The 23079-nt window shown below is 45.3% G+C and overlaps 1 protein-coding gene across 4 annotated transcripts in view; it reads left to right on the top strand.

Annotated features, from left to right (window-relative positions):
• Stoml2 (stomatin like 2) overlaps positions 1–23079 on the top strand; it is a 77069-nt gene that overhangs the window by 52662 nt on the left and 1328 nt on the right. For all 4 annotated transcript variants that reach the window (XM_068372735.1, XM_068372737.1, XM_068372736.1 and 1 more), the window contains exons 6-7: positions 9012–9121; positions 9307–9439. In XM_068372735.1, the coding sequence (XP_068228836.1) occupies positions 9012–9121; positions 9307–9439 (243 nt within the window). The remainder of the gene's footprint in view (positions 1–9011; positions 9122–9306; positions 9440–23079) is intronic.

Below are 23079 nucleotides of genomic sequence, written 5' to 3'. Positions count from 1 at the left end.
TTACTGAACGTTGAGGATAATAGGGAGGTAGAAATAATTGCTGTTGCAAGTGTTTAGGTGCCAGTGATGGGAGATGAGAATGAGAGAGATATTAAGAGAGAGGAAGTGAGGAAAGCACTTGATAAAACTAGAGTAGGAAAAGCACCTGGTATGGATGATGTGAGAACTGAGATGTTATAGAAGGGGGTGTGACTGTACTTGAATGGTTGGTGAGATTGTTTAATACAGTATGTGTTTTATGTTGTCAATGGTACCAGTAGATTGGGTTTGTGCATGTATTGTACCACTATATAAGGGTAAGGGAGATGTGGATGAGTGTTGTAATTCAAGGGGTATTAGTTTGTTGAGTGTGGTTGGAGAAGTGTACAGTAGAGTACTGATTAATAGGATTAAGGATAAAACAGAGAATGCAATCTTAGAAGTAAAGGGTGGTTTTAGAAGAGGTAGGGGATGTATGAATCAGATTTTTACAATTAGGCAGATATGCGAGAAATATTTAGCAAAAGGTAAGGTGTATGTTACGTTTATGGATCTGGAGAAAGCATATGATAGAGTTGATAGGGAAGCGATGTGGAATGTGATGAGGTTTTATGGAATTGGTGGAAGGTTGCAAGTAGTGAAAAGTTTCTACAAAGGTAGTAAAGCATGTGTTAGGATAGGAAATGAAGTGAGCGATTGGTTTCCAGTGAGAGTGGGGCTGAGACAGGGATGCGTGATGTCGCCAGGGTTGTTAGACGCGGAAGAGAAGCTTGGCCGATTAGTGACAGAATTCGGAAGGGTATGTGAGAGAAGGAAGTTGGGAGTTATGTGGGTAAGAGTAAGGTTATGAGATGTACGAGAAGGGAAGGTGGTGCGAGGTTGAATATCGTGATGAATGGAGAGTTACTTAAAGAAGTAGATCGGTTGAAGTACTTGGGGTCTGTTGTTGCAGCAAATGGTGGAGTGGAAGCAGATGTACGTCAGAGAGTGAATGAAGGATGCAAAGTGTTGGGGCAGTGAAGGGAGGGGGTAAAGAATAGAGGGTTAGGCATGAATGTAAAGTGAGTTCTGTATGAGAAAGTGATTGTACCAACTGTGATGTATGGATCGGAGTTGTGGGGAATGAAAGTGATGGAGAGACAGAAATTGAATCTTTTTGACATGAAGTGTCTGAGGAGTATGGTTGGTGTATCTCGAGTAGATAGGGTTAGGAACGAAGTAGCGAGGGTGAGAACAGGTGTAAGAAATGATTTAACAGCTAGAGTGGATATGAATGTGTTGAGGTGGTTTGGCCATGTTGAGAGAATGGAAAATGACTGTTTGCTAAAGAAGGTGATGAATGCAAGAGTTGATGGGAGAAGTACAAGGGGAAGGCCAAGGTTTGGGTGGATGGATGGAGTGAAGAAAGCTCTGGGTAATAGGAGGATAGATGTGAGAGAGGCAAGAGAGCATGCTAAAAATAGGAATGACTGTCGAGCAATTGTGACACAGTTCCGGTAGGCCCTGCTGCTTCCTCCGGTCACCTCGGATGACCGCAGAGGTAGCAGCAGTAGGGGATTCAGCTTATGAAGCTTCATCTGTGGTGGATAACAGGGGAGGGTGGGCTGTGGCACCCTAAGAGTACCAGCCGAACTCAGTTGAGTCCCGGAGCGTAGAGAGGAAAGGTCCCCATTTCTCATTTGTTTGATGTCGGCTACCCCCCAAAATTGGGGAAGTGCCTTGGTATAAAGATAGATAGATAGTGATTCAGCAAACATGAATACTGTACTCATGGAATGTTAGTGTCTGTCTTTCAGGGGAGGGCCCTTAGTGAGTCATCCCTCCTGTTTAAGGGTGAAAACCAATTGACAGAAAGTCTCCCTCACACTTAATTAATTCAGTCCCCCACGAGCCATACATTATATCGTTCAGTTAATTTTTTACAAGACGTGGAATCAGAGAGCTGGCTGTTACTGTCACTAGACTGGAAATAGAAGTAGTTGACTGTATGCAAGGATAGAAGCATAATAATGTTTTCATTATTACTTACATTTTTATGAATAGAACTTACCTGGCAGTTATATATATATAGCTGAGTCTCTGACTGCGGCAGAATTTAATCGAAAATCGCGGCAACCGCCTTGTGGTGGTTGTGTGGTTAGATGGTTAACAACCCTTACAGGGTGGTACTTGGAATCATTCCCATTTTCTGTTCCTCAGATTATCTCTGCCGGCCGGATCGACAACATCGTTGGTCCGCCTTTCAGAGTTTTTCGGATCGCTTTCCCTTCATCGCCTTTTTGGACTTCGTTTTTGGTGAAGTACACTGTGTTGGGATTTGGCAATCGTGTTGTTTTTGTTTTTTGTCTTTTTTCCTTTATTATCATGAGTGAGAAAATTCATTATCGTGTTTGTGCGAATGATATTTGCAAGGTGAGGTTGCCGAAACTTTCGGTTGACCCTCACACTATCTGTATGGGTTGCAGGGGGTTTGAATGTGCTTTAGATAATAAGTGCAAGGAATGCGAGGTTTTAAGTGATAATGATTGGTTAGCTATGCAGCGCTATGTGCGCAAACTCGAGATTGATAGAGTTAGAAGAGCTAAATCAAAGTCAAAGTCTGCTAGTGAGCCTAGCTTAGATTTATCTATTGACCCTTTGCTTGTAACCCCTTTGGAAGGTATTCCTTCCCCAAATGTAGTGACTCCTGCCCCTTCTACAGGACCTGTGCCTACGGATGACCCTGGGTATGCTAAATTAGCTGCTGAATTGGAGGCCATTAAAGCACAGTTGGAGGCCTTTAAAGGTAAGGGTGTAGGTGAAATTAGTGCTTGTGAAAGTGGAGGTGGCGACTGATCGAATCTGTCATACCCCTAGGTCTAGACCTCTACCAAGCTCCCAGGACCAAGGGAGAAGGTACGTCGAAACCCGAAAGGGGGTGAGAGCTGCTTATCCTCGGTCAGTCGTCGCCTCAGACAGTCCTGTTGCGATCTCCCAGGCTGCTCTTGACCGCCGTAGGAAAGGCGTGTCGGATACGTTTGTGTCTTCGCCTGATCGTTCTCCCAGACGTAATTGGCGTTACGAATCAAGACCAATGAAGAGAGGGTGGAACCGGGACGTGCAGTCTCGCTCTCCCTCTCCCGGTTCGAGTAGCAGAGACCATGATCCTTCGGAAGACAATTTCGATGTTCCTGTTAAAAGGGCGAAACAGAGAGTCCTTAGCCCAGTTAATCCTGCTAGACTCCCTGCTTCTTCTGCCAGCGCTCCCAGTCAAGCCGTACGACAACTGCCGTCTTCGGCACCGCGAGAGCCAGCGGAGGTTGCTAAAGCTTTCATGGTTGTTATGCAGGAACAACTTTCATCGTTAGTTAAAGCTTTCAGCCACCCTTCTCAGTCCGTCAGACGTAAGGACGTCTCTTTGCCTGTTAAGAGATCTTCTTCTAAGAGAGATTTTAGTATCTCTCCCAAGAAACCTCTGCGCACTTCGTCGGCCGTACGACAACGTACACCCTCTTCATCGGCACGCTGCCAGGAATTTCCTTCCCCCCTCTCCCGCCGCCAGGACGATACTGCCTCTCGTTTCTCGGCGCCGTGACGATTCCGTTTCCCTTTCGAAACGCCTGGACGTTACTGCCTCGTTTCTTAGGAAACAGGATGAATGCAGTCTGCATTTTCAAGGCGACGGCAGCCTGCATCTTCAGGACGCTTCCGTTTCTCGTCATCGTGACGATACTGCCTCTCGTCATTGTGACGATACCGCTGCTCGTCATCGTGACGATACCGCCTCTCGCCGACTGGATGTTAGCGGCGCTCGGCGCCAGGATTCAAACAGCTCTCGCTGCCAGACTGCTGGCAGCCCAACTCTTCGGGATGTTATCCTTGAGCAGGACCTCGAAGATATTTCGGAAGAGGAAGAAAAACCTGCCGACTCTTCTAGCGATTACAAGGTTCTTTCTCGCTCTCTTTTGGAACTTTATGGGGAGGAATTTCAACCTTCGGCCCCTCGTTCTCCTCAGTCTCAATTTACCAGGAAGAAAGCTACTAAGTCTTCGGCCTTCATCAAAATGAAACTTTCAATTTCGGCCAGGAAAGCTCTCGCTAAAGTGGATGATTGGATGAAGGAACGGAGACAAGCTGTCAAGACCACCTTTTCTTTTCCACCGTCCCGGCTCGCTTCCAAGGCCGGTATGTGGTATGAGACAGGGGAACCTTTGGGGTTAGGAGTGCCTTCCTCCTCCCAAGATGACTTCTCGGCTCTTGTGGACTCGGCAAGAAGGCATGCTTTAAACTCTGCCAAGGTGATGTGGTCCATGTCGGAGCTTGATCACCTCGTCAAGGGAATTTTCAGGGTTTTCGAGGTTTTCAGCTTCCTGGACTGGTCTCTCGGGACTCTGGCCAGGAAGTCTGAACTCCTGGAGGACACGAAGGACCTGACGAGTATCATGTCCTGCATGGACAAAGCTCTAAGGGATGGAGCTAATGAATTGGCTTCCCTTTTCTCAGCAGGGGTCTTAAAGAAGAGGGCCCTTTTGTGCTCCTTCACCTCTAGATCTGTGACTGTTGCCCAGAAATCGGAGCTGCTTTACGCCCCTTTTTCTCGTCATCTTTTTCCTGAAGCTCTGGTCAGAGATATCTCCCTTTCTCTGGCTCAGAAGGCTACTCAGGACCTTTTGTCTCGGTCGGCTAGAAAGACCTTACCTGTTGCTCCTGCTCCTCTGAAGAAGGAGGAGAAGAAGTTTCAACAGCCCTTTTGGGGCAGGATCTCCTCGAGAGCGGATTTTAGGGGGAGAAGACAAGAGTCAGGGCCAAGGACCAGCAGGGGTGCGTTTAGGCCCCGGCCCAAAAAATGAGATGGAAGTCCTCCAGACACCAGTAGGGGCAAGACTGTCTCGTTTTTGGCAGTCTTGGGAAAGGAGAGGGGCGGACACCTGGTCCCTCTCAGTCGTCAAGGAAGGTTACAAGATCCCCTTTTTAAAGAAACCACCTCTCTCAGACTCTCCCCTGGCCTTAGTGGCTCAGTACACCGACGCGGGGAAACGAGAGGCTCTTCTGGAGCTAGTCGACCAGATGTTGGTCAAGGGAGCAATAGAGCCAGTTCAAGACCTCTCCTCCCCAGGCTTTTACAATCACCTGTTTCTGGTTCCCAAGAACTCGGGTGGATGGAGACCAGTCCTAGATGTCAGCTCTCTGAACGCCTTCGTGGAGAAAACAAAGTTCTCCATGGAGACGACTCAGTCAGTGCTGGCTGCAGTTTGTCCAGGAGACTGGATGGTTTCTCTCGACCTGCAGGACGCTTATTTTCACGTCCTCGTTCATCCGTCTTCGAGGAGATATCTGAGGTTTGTGTTCCAGGGCAAGTGCTTCCAGTTCAGGGCACTTTGCTTCGGTCTCAGCACAGCTCCCCAAGTTTTCACCAGACTTATGGCGAATGTGGCAGGCTGGTTACACCAGGAGGGGATAAGGGTCTCCTCCTATCTAGACGACTGGCTGATCCGGTCACAGTCGAAAGAGAAATGTCTGGAGGACCTAATGAAAACTTATACGATCACTCAGGACCTGGGACTCATCGTCAACTGGGGGAAGTCTCAGACCGAGCCGAATCAGACTATTCTCTATTTGGGGATAGTTCTGAATTCAGTTCTTTTTCAGGCTTCTCCCTCCCAGGAGAGGCAGACCAGGTGCCTGGACAAAGTCAAAGACTTTTTGAGGAAGCAGGAATGCTCAGCGAAGGAGTGGATGAGTCTGCTGGGAACTCTATCCTCCCTGGAGCAGTTTGTCCCTTTGGGGAGACTGCACCTAAGGCCTCTGCAACACTTCCTCACAAAGGTTTGGAACAGAAAGATCCAGGAGGACACTTTTTCTTTTCCCATTCCGACAGAGATCAAGGATCTTTTAATGTGGTGGCTGGACCCAGCTCTGTTGGGAAAAGGGATCTCCTTGTTCAAGAAGAACCCCGACCTAGTGTTATTCTCAGACGCGTCCGAGTCAGGCTGGGGAGCAACACGAGGGAACAAAGAGGTCTCAGGTATTTGGGAAGGGAGTCAGGTCAGTTGGCATATCAACAGGAAGGAATTGATGGCCATTTTGTTAGGGCTCAAGGCCTTCAAAACCTCGGTGTCGGGAAAGACTGTGGAGATCAATTCCGACAACACCACAGCTCTCGCGTACATAAGGAAGCAAGGGGGAACTCACTCCCTCTCCCTCCCTGTTCTCAACTGCGAGAGAGCTTCTCCTCTGGGCGAACGAGAACGAGACCCAGCTGTTGACAAGGTTTGTTCAAGGGCAGAGAAACATCAGGGCAGACATGCTCAGCAGGAGGGGACAGGTCCTTCCTACAGAGTGGACTCTCAACCCGCATGTCTGTCGGAGCCTCTGGAAGTTGTGGGGCAGACCAGTAATAGACCTTTTCGCCTCCGGTCTAAACAAGAGGATCCCCAACTACTGCTCCCTAGTCCCGGACGAGGAAGCTGTTGCAGTGGACGCCTTCTTGATGGATTGGACGGGGCTGGACATGTATGCCTTTCCCCCGTTCAAGATCATCAATCTGGTTGTCAGGAAGTTCGCTCTCCTCGATTCGGGACGAATGACCCTAGTGGCTCCATTCTGGCCTGCGAGGGAATGGTTCACCGAAGTGGTAGGGTTACTGATAGACTTTCCAAGAAGACTCCCGGCAAGTCTAGATCTTCTCAGACAACCCCACTTCGAGAGATTTCACCAAAACCCCCTCGCTCTCAATCTGACTGCCTTCAGACTGTCGAGAAGCTCGTTAGATCTCGAGGCTTTTCGGCACAAGCGGCGAAAGCTATTGCCAGGGCAAGGAGGATCTCTTCACAAAGAGTCTACCAGTCAAAGTGGGAGACCTTTAGAGCTTGGTGCAGGAGGCACAAGGTTTCCTCGTCCTCTACCTCTCTGAGCCAGATTGCAGACTTTCTTTTGTACCTCAGGCAGGATGCTAAGCTGGCTGTATCTACCATTAAAGGATACAGGAGCATGCTCTCAACCGTCTTTAGGCATAGAGGCTTAGAGTTATCTCAGAATAAGGACTTGCAGGACCTCATTAGGTCTTTTGAGACAACGAAGCAGGTGCACTTAAGACCCCCTTCTTGGAACCTGGATGTGGTGCTTAAGTTTTTGTGCTCCAGGAAGTTTGAGCCTATCTCGCAAGCTTCTCTGCGAGATGTGACTAAGAAAACCCTCTTCCTTTTGTCTCTAGCGACTGCCAGGAGGATCAGCGAGGTCCAGGCAATCGAGAAGCGTGTAGGCTTCACCCTAAATGGAGCGGTTTGTTCCTTGAGGTTCGACTTTCTCGCCAAGAATGAGAACCCTTCGAAACCCTGGCCTAGGACTTTTGAAGTCCCTAACCTCACGAATCTAGTAGGTCAGGAACAGGAAAGCCTCCTCTGCCCGGTTAGGGCTCTCAAGGCTTATTTGGCCCACACTAAGAGCGTGAGGGGTGCTTCCAACTCCTTATGGTGTTCAGTGAAGGATCCTCAAAAACCCCTGTCAAAGAACGCTTTGTCTTTTTTCCTGAGGGAAACTATTAGGGAAGCCCACCTCTTTTGTGAGGAAGAAAACTTCGCCCTGTTAAAAATACGGGCTCACGAAGTAATGGCCATTGCTGCTTCGCTGGCATACCAGAAAAATATTTCAGTTAAGCAGATCATGGATGCAACGTTCTGGAGGAGCAACTCTGTCTTCGCTTCTCATTACCTCAGAGAGGTAAGAGTGGACTATGACAAGTGTTATACCTTGGGCCCATACGTAGCTGCGGCTTCTGTATTAGGCAAAGGAGTTACTACCCCCACTCAACCTTAGTTTATGTACTTGTATATGGGTTTGTGTTTTTTATGGTTGTCTGAGGTCCTCGTCCTGTGGTACGGTTCCCTCAGTCCAGATAGATAGTTTATATCTATTTCTGCAAGGTTAGATGGTTAGCTTTAGTAAGGTTGCAGGTTTTTTATATGGGAAGGTAGTTTTCTGAAGTCTAGTCAAGTTGTTGGTCCTACCCCTTTGACAGACTCGATTGAGTTGTTTGCATCGTAGCAGGTCTACTCCTGGCTGAACACTCCTAAGGGAAAGCGACTCTAGAGGCAGTTACCTTTGAAGTCAGCTACCTTAGCAGGTAAGGAATCAAGGTGTTTGTTCTCCTACAACTCTTTTGTTGTTTCCCCAACTATGTTTTTTCTGTCTGTTTCCCTCCTCCAAATGTGTGAATCAGCTATATATATATATAACTGCCAGGTAAGTTCTATTCATAAAAATGGAGTTTTTATGATAAAACAAAGTTTTATGAATACTTACCTGGCAGTTATATATATATTTTAAAGCCCACCCACCTCCCCTCAGGAGACAGGTCGGGCAAAGATAATCTGAGGAACAGAAAATGGGAATGATTCCAAGTACCACCCTGTAAGGGTTGTTAACCATCTAACCACACAACCACCACAAGGCGGTTGCCGCGATTTTCGATTAAATTCTGCCGCAGTCAGAGACTCAGCTATATATATATAACTGCCAGGTAAGTATTCATAAAACTTTGTTTTATCATAAAAACTCCATATTTCTTTTGATATAAAGAGTATAAAATGAATTTTTTACCATCCTTCAGTTGTTGACGAAAATGTTTCACTTTCATCTTTTAATTCACGCAACAGTAGTGGAACTTTAGAAAATTTTGCTTCGTCTCAGCCAATCTGCACTCAAATTATTCTACTGAAGAATTATTAGTTTTCTCTTTTTACTGTACATGCACCAATTATGGTTTAGTATGTTATCTTTCTTTTAGTTAAAACACCCACGATCATTATTATACTACACTGGCTGACAGCTTGTTGCTGAATGATTACCTAATACCCCACAACACACCTTTCCTGCAGCTTTGCCGTTTCGACGACATCTTAGGCAGAGTCTGAAGACTTTAGCGGATATGGCATTATTCATATTGGCAAACTAACTGATTATGTTTTAATACTGTGTTGTACATCAATTCTTTTTTGTTGATTTAAATTATTGTGAAAAGGCGATAGCAAGTTATTTTTTTCCTAATTTTTTAGGTGACATTAAGCTTCCTCCCCGTGTACAAGAGGCCATGCAGATGCAAGTTGAGGCAGAGAGAAAGAAAAGAGCTGCCATATTAGACTCTGAGGGTGTGCGTACAGCAGAGGTAGGTCATGTCTAGTTTTGCATATTAGCCTTTCATTCTTATATCTTTTTATTCAATTTATCACTTTATACTATTTCTCCATGACTTTTCAGTTAATTTATGGTGTTGTTAGGATTAAAGATTAAATTTTTAATTTAAGCAAATATTAGTTGATATAATATAGTATTTAATTGTCTTTATACTAGATCAATGTAGCGGAAGGTAAGAGACAAGCCCGTATTTTGGCATCAGAAGCTGAGAAAATGGAGCAAATTAATAGTGCTAAAGGTCAAGCAGAAGGTCTGGCTATATTAAGTGAAGCACTTCAGCATCAACAAGGTATGCTGTATGATTATTTGTATTCAACTGATATTCCATGAATAGGGCTGATCCCAAAAATTCTTCTTTTTTAATTTAATCAAAGTTTTTTTTTTGCAGTATACCCCCATTTATAAAAAAACATCTTATCGGTATAAGTAATTTTCACCAAGATAATGCATTATATCCTACAATGTATTAAATATAAGCGAAGTGGGTTCCAACAAAATTATTCTTTGCACTTCTATATTATACAGTAATCTTAGATGGATTGAAATGGGGTTAGCCTTTTCAAATAGGCAAAGCAGTGACTTACTAATTGAGACCTTTCTAATTTTTCAATTATTTTGCAGAGCATTTTTCTTATTCATATCTTTGAATATGTTATTGTTGCAATAAAGTTTACCATTATTATTAGCTCTACCATTACCTGCACTTCGCAGCTTACAATGTAAAAAAGACAGTGTTTTCATAAATTTTCACGAGCCATTCACACCCCTCACCACCAGTGGGCCTATGTATCATTCATTGGTAACCAAGTTTGCAGTATAATTTGTAGTACTAATAGTTTCAGAGTCCACTTCATCGTCTACACCGGAGCTTTCTTCATTGAAAACCATTGCTTGCTCTCAACATTCAGTGTTTTTGCTGTTAGTTTACTTCATGGAATTCACTGGAGGCATTGATTGCTTAAGGGTCTTTGTGTCGTTCCTCCAGCCCTAAGTTAACCCTCTTTTCAGCCTTTAATTTTACCTGTTCTCTCTTGCTATCCAACCTCTTTTAACTCTGTTGCACCTCATTACCAAATGGCTTCCATATGCCCCAAATCTAAACCACTGCTTCTCTGCCATGCCATAGTCATCCATAGCAATATTGCCCTTGCCAATATCACAGTCACTTTCCTTTTAACTGCCTTTATAATTTTCTTCTATAACAGCTTGCAACTCCTGATATGCATGATCATAGTAAGTCATTATTAACTCCCTCATCTAAAACATCATAGGTGGCAAGATTATTGCCTCCTGTTGAAGGATACAGATTTAAGCTGAGATGGCATGAAAACCATATGTATTTTGCAACCACAAAGTGAAGGGTGTACTGGCTTGTAACAATGTTGCCAACTGTTGTACAGTACTGGAATGGAAGCTTTAGACATGCACAAAGGATGGGCTTAGTAGTGTCCAGCATCTTGGATGGAATGGAAGCTAGGTGGAGAGGTGCCTTGGCTGCAAGCTTGGATCACCGCTGGGAGGCTTGTTGTTTTAACAAATGTTTCAGCAAATATGAGAGATCCTCTAAGTCCAAGCTCCTGCCTACCATGACTCAAAGGATACATAAAAAGTATATACAGATACAATCAGAAAGAAAGTAGTGATTAAATACAAAGCTGTGTAATAAGCATAATGAATTGTGTTGACGCTAGGAAGTACCACAACAGAATTACCGGGTCAGGATGGATTGGCGCTACAGTATTAATTTTTACTTTACTTTATATTATTAGCAATCATCTCAACAGATTAAGCAACTTATGAATAGTGGGTAACAAGGAACAAAAAGGTTGAAGGGATATTTTAGGTTAATTATGATCAGACTTCATATCTTTTGTATCCAGATTATTTCCTTGATTGTTTGTCGAGCGTAAGATATCTTATAATTCAAAATAATTTCAGTTGTTCTTACACAAATACAAATCATTCGCTCCTTACTATGAATATATTGTTCTGGCGTAGCTGAAAACTAGCCATAAACTTTATATGCAAGGTAAACAAGCAGCTGCTAGTTAGTGTGGGTTAGATCAACCACCTTGCTCACACACTCAGCTAGTCTATTTATCCATTTTTGCTTTTGGCTCAGAAGAGAGCAATGTGCTGTCTCGCTCTCTCCCGTTAAAAACCTAGTTAAGGACTGGCTTTAAACTCGCCTTGTTTTCTTTTTTAGTTATGATTAGTCTTATTGAGGACTACTAGGATGTGGATTTGTCTTGGCATCAAAGGGCTTTCTTGTGGCACCTTCATGTCAGCGTGGGAGATTGATCCTTATTCCCTTTGCCCTGAAACACTCAGGCATCTACCTGCGCAGTGTGTCGTGAGTGGCCATCCTCCCAGTACAGTAGGCAACAATAGAAGTCTAAAAGGGATTCTTGTCCTTCGATGTCTTAGAAGTCCTGACTTCTTACTCTGGTGTCTCATCCACCCCCTCTGACTTCTTGTTCGGTCTCCTCCAGTGGACGAACGAGTAGGAGTGATGACCTTTTGTCCCCTGAACAACCCTCAGGTACAAAGGACGCCCACCGCCGAAGGGGTCTCTCATGTTTGACACCATGTGTCAACTTTAGCCTTCCTTGGGGATCTCGGGTTCCCCTTCTAAGAAACGGCTGTTAGAGGTGCTGAAGTAAGGGTAACAATGGGAGCGCATATCTGCTTCCATAGGGGTTAGCAAAGGCCTTTCCCCTGAGCCTCCTGTGTCTCATGCCCTTCGATAAAGCGTCCTACATAACTTCTCGCCAACTTGGGGAGTCCTGGCCAGGCTTGTGACCCCCTGAGGTGAGCATGCCAGCTGAGCTTACTCTGTATACTGGGCACACTCAACGTGCCGAATTCCCTTAGCAGGAGAAACCCATTCACACTGTTTCTTCACCATACGAGGAAGGTCGCCCTTCTTGCAAACAGAAAAGGGCTTCCTCTCTTGATTTGTCTCCCCCTCGAGTTCCTCGTAAGCGGGTATTAGACTTGTCTATGCCTTGCTCCAGTTTTTCGGAGCATCCAGATGGTGGTGGCTGCCGAATGCTTGCAGTTGCAGCCCCCTCACCATCATCCCCCTAGAGCATAATGAATCTCATGAGACATAATCTTTTAGTTATTGCCTCAGGCCTCTACTCCCTAGGGGATATAGCCAGCTTGTTCTGACGTTTGCGAGCGATGGTAGTGCATGTTTACAGACAAGCCAAAACCCTTGCTTGTTTTCATCCGAGCACACACCTCCAGTAGAAGTGAGCAAAGCAACTTTTTCAATCTCCTGCAAGTTCCGTGATGAGTGTTCTCACCCCTGGCCACAATGTTACAGCTCGCAAACTAACAGGCCCTAGTTGGGTGGGAGAGTCCTGTGCGTTGGCGCACCACTCGCTGGCAAGGTGGACGGCGAGCTTTTCCCGCTGACAAAGGTCTGCTCAGTTCTCTGGCTGCACATGCTATCCCTGTAGCATGCATGCTTTGGTTCACTCTCTAATAGAAGTATCTGCTCATCATCAGCGTGCTGACGAACACCTTACATTTGGGGTTCCTGTGACCGTTCCTTCATTAACGAAGGACACGCCATGCTTGAAAGAGCTCATTGAGGCTGTAAAACAGGCAGTTAGCGAGCTAGTTCCAGCTCTACCATCCCAGCCCCCGGCTAGGCCAAACCCTATCCCCCTTGTGGTGTCAGATTCACCTGGGAGCTCCAATCCACCTGTGGATCCCAGGTGTAGGACTACTGCCGTGAGGCATGCTCCTTCTCCTCCTGAGCAGTCGTTTAGGTATCAGAAATACCTAGACTGTAAGGGTTCCCATCCTGGTCAAGATCCCATTTGAGGAAAACTGGGTATCATCCCAGTTGAACCAACCAAGAGAAGAAGAGGTCACAGGCAAGAAATGCCTCCCCTAGGTGATACCCATCACCCAAGAACCAGCAGGGGGTCAAGGTCTACATTCCCAGACAATTACAGACTGTCCTCAGTAGAGTTTGCTTCAACCTCTCCCCTCTCAGAGTCTCCGTTGGTCATGACGGCTCCTCCTCAGGCCTTGCGGCGGCCCATGGAAGCCCCTCAGAATGAGGGTCCATCTCCTGCCTCCCTCTTGGCCAAGCCAGGGGAGCAGAAGGATTTAAAGACACTTTCGAAGAACTGAGCCTCGAGGCTTCAAGTCAATGAGAGAGCATTCTTTGTTCAGGTTTGGCCACGGTGTTACCGGCGGCACAGAACCTCCCTTCTATGTCTCAGGCCCCTGCAAGGAATTCCATTGACGATCCTGTCCCAGCCCGGGCTCCTATGGGTGGGTCTGGATGAGTCGTAAAACAACATTTCAGACCATTCAGACGATGTGCTGCCAATTGCTGCTAACCCTTAGACTACAGCCTCAGAGCAAAGAGTCAGACTATTCCTTCGTGCAAGTTTTAGGCTGCTTCAGGAAAATCAACAATCTGGGATATCCTTCCTATTCCCTACCAGAGGGAGAAAGATGCGGTCCTTTACTTCTGTCAGGCCCCCATAACTTACAAGACCAGGATTCAGTTACCCTGGTCTGGAATGGTGAAGGGTGCCAGGAAGAAAGTCTTTTCCCAAGTAGTTGGGACCTCAAACTCTCTTCTTCAAGTGGGACGTTCTACTTACTCCCCCGTTTGTAGGGCAGAGTATGACGGGGATCTTGGATGGTGATCCCTCTCATTTAATTGTAGACTCGACAATTCTGGCAGCACAACCAGTTACTTTCTCGGTGGCAGAGGCTGCAAACATGGAGCAGTTTGCAAAGGCTTTTTTTGCAAGCTGCTTCGTGGATCGACTACTGGTCGGGCTCGGTAGGCTATCTAATTGCCAATGAGGATTTAACAGACTTAGATAAGCGGAAGGCAATTAACACCTTACTATCCAGAGTGAGGGCTGTCGAGTTCCTCGCCCATAATCTGGTCATAACAGTTTATAGCAAAAACCTATCAAAATGCCACAATGGGGTAAAGTACAATATAAAAGGTTATCTAGTTAATATTCTGCAGCTTTAAATAGTACAGAATTTTAAAAAATCACTTAAATTGGCACTATTATATAACCAAAGTTTTAAAGTTCATCACAGTGGACAAACTTGTTTCTGAGAAGGCGTGACTTTGTTATCTCAAAATTCCATAGGCAGGTGCTGAAGAGAGAAGCACTCAAGTGACACAACTCGTTTACCTCGGAACACATCAACACAGTAGCGAAGCGCAGGGGGAAGGCGAGTCAATACTCCCTCCTCCTTAGGGCAGTGACATTTTGTCCTAATTCTTTGGTGGCCTCGGCACCAATATTATCTCCTGTCAACCCTCAAGGACATAGAAATGATCAGCAGCTTCTGAGCAGTCCACCACTAATAAGCAAGCCCCGAAGCATCCCTTTTATGACAAGGGTGCTAGGGGCAGAAGAGATAGAGCTGGAAGACGTAGTTGATCCCTCTAGCGGGGACCATTCATCCTCCCCGTACACCGGTGGGAGGATGCCTGAAGCACAGGTTGCAGAGATGCGAGTTCCACGTGGCCGAATATTGGATGGTCTCCGTCCTTCGTGTGAGGTACCACATCCTATACATTCTCTCTCTCCCTCTCTTAACTCTTCATCTAGTGATGTGTTCCTTCACGAAGGGATCGGCAAAGGACCTCGCCCTTCAAGCAAAAATCCAAACCATGTTGGGGAAGGGGATGCTCTCCAAGAGGTCCTAGACGAACCTCCAGGCTTCAACAGTCGACTCTTCCTTGTAGAGAAGGTGTCTGGAACCTGGAGACCAGTTATTAACCTCTCTGCCCTGAACAGGTTTGTTCTGTAAACCCCTTTAAAGGAGATGGCAGATACAGTAAGACAGGCTGTCAGACTGAAGAACTTCATGATAACACTGGACATCTAAGATGTATACTTCCAGTAACCAATACCTCATAGTCAAGGAAGTACCTATGATTCATCCTTTATGAAAAGATATACCAGTTCAAGGTACTGTGTTTCAGCCTGGGCTTACATCAATGCTATTCATCTATTGCATTACCTAAATGACTGGCTGATTCTAGTAGACTTTGTAGAGACCTTCTCCCACACAGATTCAAGCTTTTAGAGTTTTGTCACGATCTCGTGATCAGGTTAAATCACGAGAAATCCTCTCTGCAACTATCTTAAAACCTGGTATATCTTGGGATGCATATAATACCCAATTAAGCAAGGTTTCTCCATCCCAAACAGAGTAGGGACTTAGAGAGTGGCACGTCTCTTCCTGAAGCGAGACTCTTAACAAGAACACCTGTAGCTACGCTTGTTAGGGTACCTGACTTCCTTGAGACGTTTGGACCCTAACGGCCATCTCCGCATTCATTCTCTCCAATGGCAACTGAAAACCCATTGGTCTCAGCACAGGGATCCTTCAGACTTCCAAGTTCCAAAGCATCAGAGCTAAAGAGAGACGTGGGTAGGTGCTACCAACCTACTCAGGGAAGTAGATCTTCTCTTCCCTCCCCCTGATTTTATGCTCTTCATGGATGCATCAAAAGAAGTGTAGGGGGCTCACCTGTTGCAACACATTACCTCCACACTGGTCGGAATCTAATTAGCAGTGCCACATAAACCTCTTAGAAATGAGGGCAACCTTTCTGACCCTCAAGCACTTCCAACAGCTCTTTTCAGAACACTTCGGGGTGTTGATGAGTGACAACACGACGGTAGTGACTTATCAAAACAAATAAGGAGATACTTTTTCTTAGCAGCTGTGCCATCTGGGTGTTGAAATACGAAGATGGTCGGAAGACAAATCAGTTGTCCTGTCAGCCCATTTCATTCAGGGCAAGAATAACGTCATTGCCAACAAACTTGAGCTAAAAGACTCGGATAGTTGGTTCTGAGTGGTCTTGGCTTCCTCGGATAGCCAACAAAGTCTTGACTTTGTGGGGTTCGCCAATGGTAGATCTGTTCCTGACTTCCCTGAAATGGAAGCTTCTGGTGTATTGCTCGCTAGTACTGAATCCCCAAGAAACTCTACAAGATGCCTTTCAACGTCCGTGGAACCGCCTGGATGTCTACACGTTCCCTCCCTTGTCTGCTAAGAAGACATCAACAAGGTAAAAGCATTGCAAGACCTCTCATGACCCTGATAGCTCTGCTGTAGCAACAAGCAGAATGGTACTCAGACCTTCTACTTCTGCTCACAGAAGTACCGAGGCAAAGTGGGCTGTCATCTGTGGTTCGTATCGTGGAAGGAATCTCACTTCTCGATGCCACTATTCCAGTGATAGCGAAGTTCTTATTATACCTTGGGTAGAAAAACTGCTAGGCCTTGAGCCTTGTCTTTAGACTGAACGGAGTTAATATTTCCTTCTTGACAGAATTGTCTCTCTTCATACGAAGTTTTGAACTTACATGCCCCCAATTGGAAGTTAGACCACCTCCTTGGAATGAAGTTTGTGTACTACAATCCATGAAAGGAGCACCTTTACAAACTGCTGCGTTAAGTCCTTGGATCATGACTAACCCCTTGAGATGGTTTTCCTCCTCTCATGGCCTCTGCCAAACAGGTCAGCAAAATGCTGTCTTTCCTGTGACATAGCCCATTCAATGGGATGGGCGCAAGTAACGCTCCACTTCGTTCTGGAGTTCATTGCCAAGACTTGGACTCTGCCTGTAGCTGACCCTACGTTCAGTACCTTCCAGATTTCGAGTCTCTGTCATTTAACCGATGATCCTGATCAATTGTAACTATATCCTGTGAGAGCGCTGAAGGGCTATCTTAAAACGAATTTCTGGATCTCACCCCCCATGTCAAACAACTTTTTGTTAGCAGGGGCAGGGTCAAGAGGAGTCACGAAAAACACGATCTCAGCGTGGATTCCCCATTTCATTGAACATGCGCTGAAACATGACCCCCCCCCCCCCCCCCCCAAGAGATCACAGACCCAGAGTTCGTGTGATTTTATGGGTGTTAGTATGTCCCTAGCATCCAAAAGAAATTTCTGCAGTGTAGGTCCTACAAGCGGGTGTCTGAAAGCGTCAAAAAAAACCTTCACAGCCCACTACCTGCAAGACGTAACCCACGGGAGCCTGGATACCTTCCCCTAAGTCCTTTTTCCCTTGTGTAACCTGAAATGTTATATTATTATTATTACTAGCCAAGCTACAACCCTAGTTGGAAAAGCAAGATGCTATAAGCCCAAGGGCTCCAATAGGGAAAAATAGCCCAGTGAGGAAAGGAAATAAGGAAATAAATAAATGATGAGAATAAATTAATAAATCATTCTAAAAAACAGTAACAACGTCAAAACAGATTTGTCCTATATAAACTATTAACATCAAAAACAGATATGTCATATATAAACTATAAAAAGACTCGTGTCAGTCTGGTCAACATAACATTTGCTCCAACTTTGAACTTTTGAAGTTCTACTGATTCAACTACCCGATTAGGAAGATCATTCCACAACTTGGTAATAGCTGAAATAAAACTTCTAGAATACTGTGTAGTATTGAACCTCATGATGGAGAAGGCCAGGCTATTAGAATTAACTGCCTGCCTAGTATTACAAACAGGATAGAATTGTCCAGGGAGATCTGAATGTAAAGGATGGTAAGAGTTATGAAAAATCTTATGCAACATGCATAATGAACTAATTGAACAACGGTGCCAAAGATTAATATCTAGATCAGGAATAAAATTTAATAGACCTTAAGTTTCTGTCCAACAAATTAAGATGAGAATCAGCAGCTGAACACCAGGCAGGAGATCAATACTCAAAACAAGGTGGAATGAAAGAATTAAAATACTTCTTCAGAATAGATTGATCACCGAAAATCTTGTAAGACTTTCTCAAAAACCCAATTTTTTGTGCAATTGAAGAAGACACAGACCTAATTTGTTTCTCAAAAGTAAATTTGCTATCGAGAATCACACCTAAAATTTTAAGTCACAAATTTAAAGAAACATTATCAATACTGAGATCCGGATGTTGAGGAGCCACCGTCCTTGACCTACTTACAATCATACTTTGAGTTTTATTAGGATTCAACTTCATACATCATAATTAGCACCATGCACTAATTTTAGCTAAATCTCTATTAAGGGATTCACCAACCCCAGATCTACATTCAGGGGATGGAATTGATGCAATTTGAGTAGCATCATCTGCATATGCAACAAGCTTGTTTTCTAGGCCAAACCACTTGTCATGTGTATATAGTATGAAAAGTAATGGGCCAAGAACACTACCCTGTGGAACTCCGGATATCACATTCCTATACTCACTATGGTGCCCATCAACAACAACTCTTTGAGATCTATTACTTAAAAAATCAATAATAATGCTAAGAATCGACCCACCCACTCCCAACTGTTTGAGTTTGAAAACAAGGGCCTCGTGATTAACACGGTCAAAGGCAGCACTAAAATCAGGGCCAATCATACGAACTTCCTGACCACAATCGAGGGATTTCTGTACAGCATTGATGATTGTAAGGGCATCACATGCTCCAAGGCCTTTACGAAAACCAAATTGCAAACTAGGGAATAGATGATTACCTTCAGCAAACCTATTAAGACGTTCAAAAACTTTAGATAATATGGGAGTTATGGAAATTGGGCGGTAATCAGTGGAACTTGAGCTACCACAAACACATTTACATAGAGGAGTAATATTACCAATTCTCCAACAAGTGCTAAAAGCTCCTCTTCTTGCTAACTTGCGCAAAATAACATAACTTTGGAGCTAAGAAATCTGCTGTCTTTATAAAAAACAAAGGAAAAATGCCATTTGGGTCAACACCTCCATAAGCATCAAGGTCCATCAACAGAGCTTTAATCTCACGAGATCGAAAAGCTAAATTAGGTAGTTTAACCTCTGGAAAACAGGAATGAGGAAGTTCAAGTTTTTCATTACTCTGTTTATTGTCAAAAACATCAACCAACAGGGTTGCCTTTTCCTTTGGACAGTGAGTGACTGAGCCATCTGGTTTAAGTAAAGGAGGAACTGTTGCATCTACACCAAGGAGTGCAGATTTAAGGGTAGACCACCATTTATGTTCCTGAGTTGTACCAGAAGGGGTTTCTTTTATGGTTAAATTGTACTCATTTTCAGTTGAGGTATAAACTCTGAGCAAAAGCTCGAAGCTGGGTATAGTTGTTCCAGGTCAAATCTGATGTTACCCTTCCAAAGATGATAGACCTCCGGCTTTTCCAAATAAGTACGTCTACAATCATCATTGAACAACGGTTTGTCCTTCACTCGGTACCTTAGCACACGAGAAAGGATACGCCCATCAATTATGTTGACAAGATTCTCATTCAAAGGGACAACAGGATCTACACTACTATATAATTGTGACCAATTCAAGCACAAAAGATCATGCAAAATCCCATTCCAGTCTGCTTGGGATTTCATATAAATTTTACAATAGTATGATATACGTATCAGGGACAGGCTGCTCAGTATATATAGATGTTATGTCCCCGTCCTCCCTGTGGGGGGATTCGGGCAATGTCTGAGTTTAGTATGGAGAGTGCTACACAATGTAATAACTTCACTTGGTCAAATCGTAGTGTTAAGTTTCCACTCATTCGCCACTAGTACCCAGGCCATCTACTCTCTCACTTTACATAAGAATTCGCTAGGTGACGGATACCCCTCTCACAAGCTCAGTCATACCCAAGGTCAAGTTCCCAGCCAGTTGGGTTTTTGGACTTCCACCCACCTAAGGGTGAGTCTCCATAGTAAAAAGTGAATGGTTTGTATTTGTGTAAGAACAGATGAACAAATTTAGAAATAACATGACCAATTTGGAAGTAATTTGTATTTTTCCTAACAATACAAACCTGTAGCTATTTATAGGGATATTACTTTCGGCAAAGCTGAAAGACGAGCCATTAGACTTTTAGTGAGGGTTAACCACCCACCCGCTAGTTAGGGGGTGTGGGGGTAGTAGCTACCCCGTTCATTCACACACCTGGGATGAGAATCCACTTTGCCGGGAGGTAGGACTTCAAGGGTCACTGGTGCTGGCAGGCCAATCTATATAAATAGCTAATTACTTCCAAATTTGTCATTTGTTCCGTTGCTAAGTGCAAACCAATGCTATTTATAGGGGATGACTTACCCTAAGGAGGGTAGAAGTCCTTGCCTACTGGCTTTTTTGGTTTGACCTGGTGTTTTCCCCCCTTTATGTATTTTGCACATAATTGGTGGAAACCCTGCACCTTGCTAAAACAATGCTGTGCATGGTGCGCAGCCTACACAAGCTGTGTGCATGTGATACTAGCCCTATGACTGGTACAGTCATCGTACTCTTCCAAGGGTATCGCGGACGTTACACAATCCCACCTCGCCCCCTGTATGGGGACATAACTAGTTTGTCTATCTATACCAAGTTACACAAGGGAAATAGTTTTACTTGCAGACAGTGGAGGTCAGCTTAGTAGAGTACCTTAGGTGCTGTAATTCAACAGGGTGGAAGATGAAAGAAAGAAAGAGCCAGTCATTCATCTCAGATCTAACCATGGTTAAACTTGACCCTCCCTCATCAGCTACTTCTCCATCAAGGAGCCTGAGGTTAAAAAACCATTTATTGTGTAGGTGTAGCCACCACAGGATCCATGGAGAACGTCTCCATGTTCCTGTGGGTCACGCCTTGCAGGAAGTGGACAGTGAAGGTCATTTGAGACTTCTACATGCCTGCTGACAAGGTCTGTGTCACAGAGAAGTCTTATAAACACTAGGGCATATTCCTGCCCCCTAACGTTATGAGCTCTTGGTCTTTTCTCTAAGGAGAAGGATAAGGATTCAATACTTGGTCCATGACCCTGCGAATCTGAAACATGAACGTGTTCTTGGTGATCCTTCTTTTGACTTTCCCTGAGCTGATGAAGAGTACCGACACTCGAGGGCGAGCTATTGTAGTTTTCTTGAGGTAGGGCCTCCCAGTTTCTCCTTAGCATAGTAACCATTGATCTGGATCATTAGTCATGCTGCAAAGGAAAGACTCTTGGCTCGAGAGATGAATGGTGAACCTCTGTTTCGATATCCGTACCGTTGTCAGCTTGATCTGGGATGAGTCCTGCGGTTCATCTACTCATCGTTTCCTCTTCAAGGAAGAAATGGAAGATGCCCGGGGCTCCTGAGGAGAGTGGACTGTAGATTGAGTCTGGGATCAGGAGAACACCTCCCACAAACTCCTGGTGGACTGCTCTGACCAGGGCGTGGAACCAAGCTTCTTTGCACACTGGCTGAAAAGTCCCACGAGAGGTTCGAAGTTTCTGAACAATAGGACAGGGTTACTTACCTAGATCAACTGACGGCTGCGGCTTCGATGGTTACACCTTACAGGGGAACGAAACACAATGGCTTACCTGTTTGGTCTCCTTAAATGTAAGTTCTTCCCAAAGGAGAGTTTTCGGGAGTCGCCCTTCCGGCGATATGTCCTGGACATTCCGGAGAGCGGTGGGAAACGGAACACTTACGCTCTAAGGGTGAAAGGTAATCTGCATCTGACGATCGGTGCTTCCAGGCTGGAGAACGAAAGGAAGAACCCCTACGAGGAACTGGCAAACAGGATTGGCAAGTGCCAATGACCCGATGAACAACAAGAAGGTCAAGAAGGAGAGTGTTGGGAAGACTGTCTCCGATCTGAAGTATTCCTCAGTTAGCGATGCCGTGCTTCTTCATTCGACTAAGGCAGCTGACGCAGAAGAGCAGATCCGTTCGTTCTTATGGAATCTACTGTCCCTGCGCCGTCAGTCCTGTTCTCATGCGCCTGTGGCTGCTCCTGTTTATCACGCTGACTTCGACCCTTACGAAGGTGACGTCCTTTCCAAAAGGGCGTAGGAACGAGAGCAGTGTCATACTATACTGGACTCCTTTGGGGTGAACCTAGAAACTAGCTTCGGCTACGTTTCTTAGGTAGCGCTCGATGCAGACCTTCAACTTGAAAAATGCTACTTATCGGGAAGTAGAGAGCACTGCCCGAAGGTCCGCCTCCAGGGGTTAGACAACTTTCCCTTCTGAGGGAGTTATCCTCCCCAAGTGTCGGGTTGCTCTCACTTCTGAGGGAGAACTTCCCTTCATCAACTTCTGTCTAGCAACCTTCATGCTTGCAGGGAGAATTGCCGACACGTACCTCTCATCACAGCAGTTTCATCGCCAAAGACTACCCCCCCCCCCCCCCCACTGAGCCAACTCTTGCGTCGGCAGCGGAGTAAAGTACGAGGCAAGTCTCTCTTGCGGGCGGGCATCTCATGTCCTAGAGTGAGATCCCCCTCTAGAGACCCCAATGTCTGTTAGACATCTTCCTGTTCCGTCCTCCCCTTCGGGAGTTCGGGAGATCTTCGCTGACCTCGAAATTACTTAAAATTTGTGATATTCTCCGACAGCTAATAGAGCTCTCACAGTTCAGGGTTTGCCGACTGTCTGCAGTCCTCCAGTTTCTCATCACTCTCCTGTGACTCGTTAGCTGCCAGCAGTCCATCCTTCTTTGCCTTCTCGCTGACTGCCAGTTTCCAGTCACTCACCAGCTACTCGTCATTCTCCGGCAATTCGTTATTCACCGACTCGCTGATCTGCAACTACTAAGTATTCGTTAGTTTTCCCGTCATTCTTCAGCTGTTAGAAAAACTTCCTCAGGAGGAGCACATAATCCGCAGATGGTTAAGGTGTCCCCGAGAGCACAGAAACATACCAAGGAATCGGCACTCTCATTGCCGGCTGACATCGTCGAGAGAAGTAGAGCAGCAGCGTAAGAACTGTAAAAAAGAAATACAATTATTTCAACTACTCGGGAGAACCACTCGACCCTCTGGCGGGAAGGGGGTTCCCCGAGAGGCGAGGGGGAGCAGACAAGCTAAAGGTTATGCACTCCCTCCGCCGGCTAAGAGAGGCCATTTGCCGATTGCCACATGAAGGAAAATGGCGTCGAGAGCTGAAAAATT

This window comes from Palaemon carinicauda, chromosome 4, assembly GCF_036898095.1.
Source record: "Palaemon carinicauda isolate YSFRI2023 chromosome 4, ASM3689809v2, whole genome shotgun sequence".
NCBI lineage: Eukaryota > Metazoa > Arthropoda > Malacostraca > Decapoda > Palaemonidae > Palaemon > Palaemon carinicauda.
Note: the sequence above shows the minus strand (reverse complement) of the source record. Positions and strands in the feature narration are given on the sequence as shown.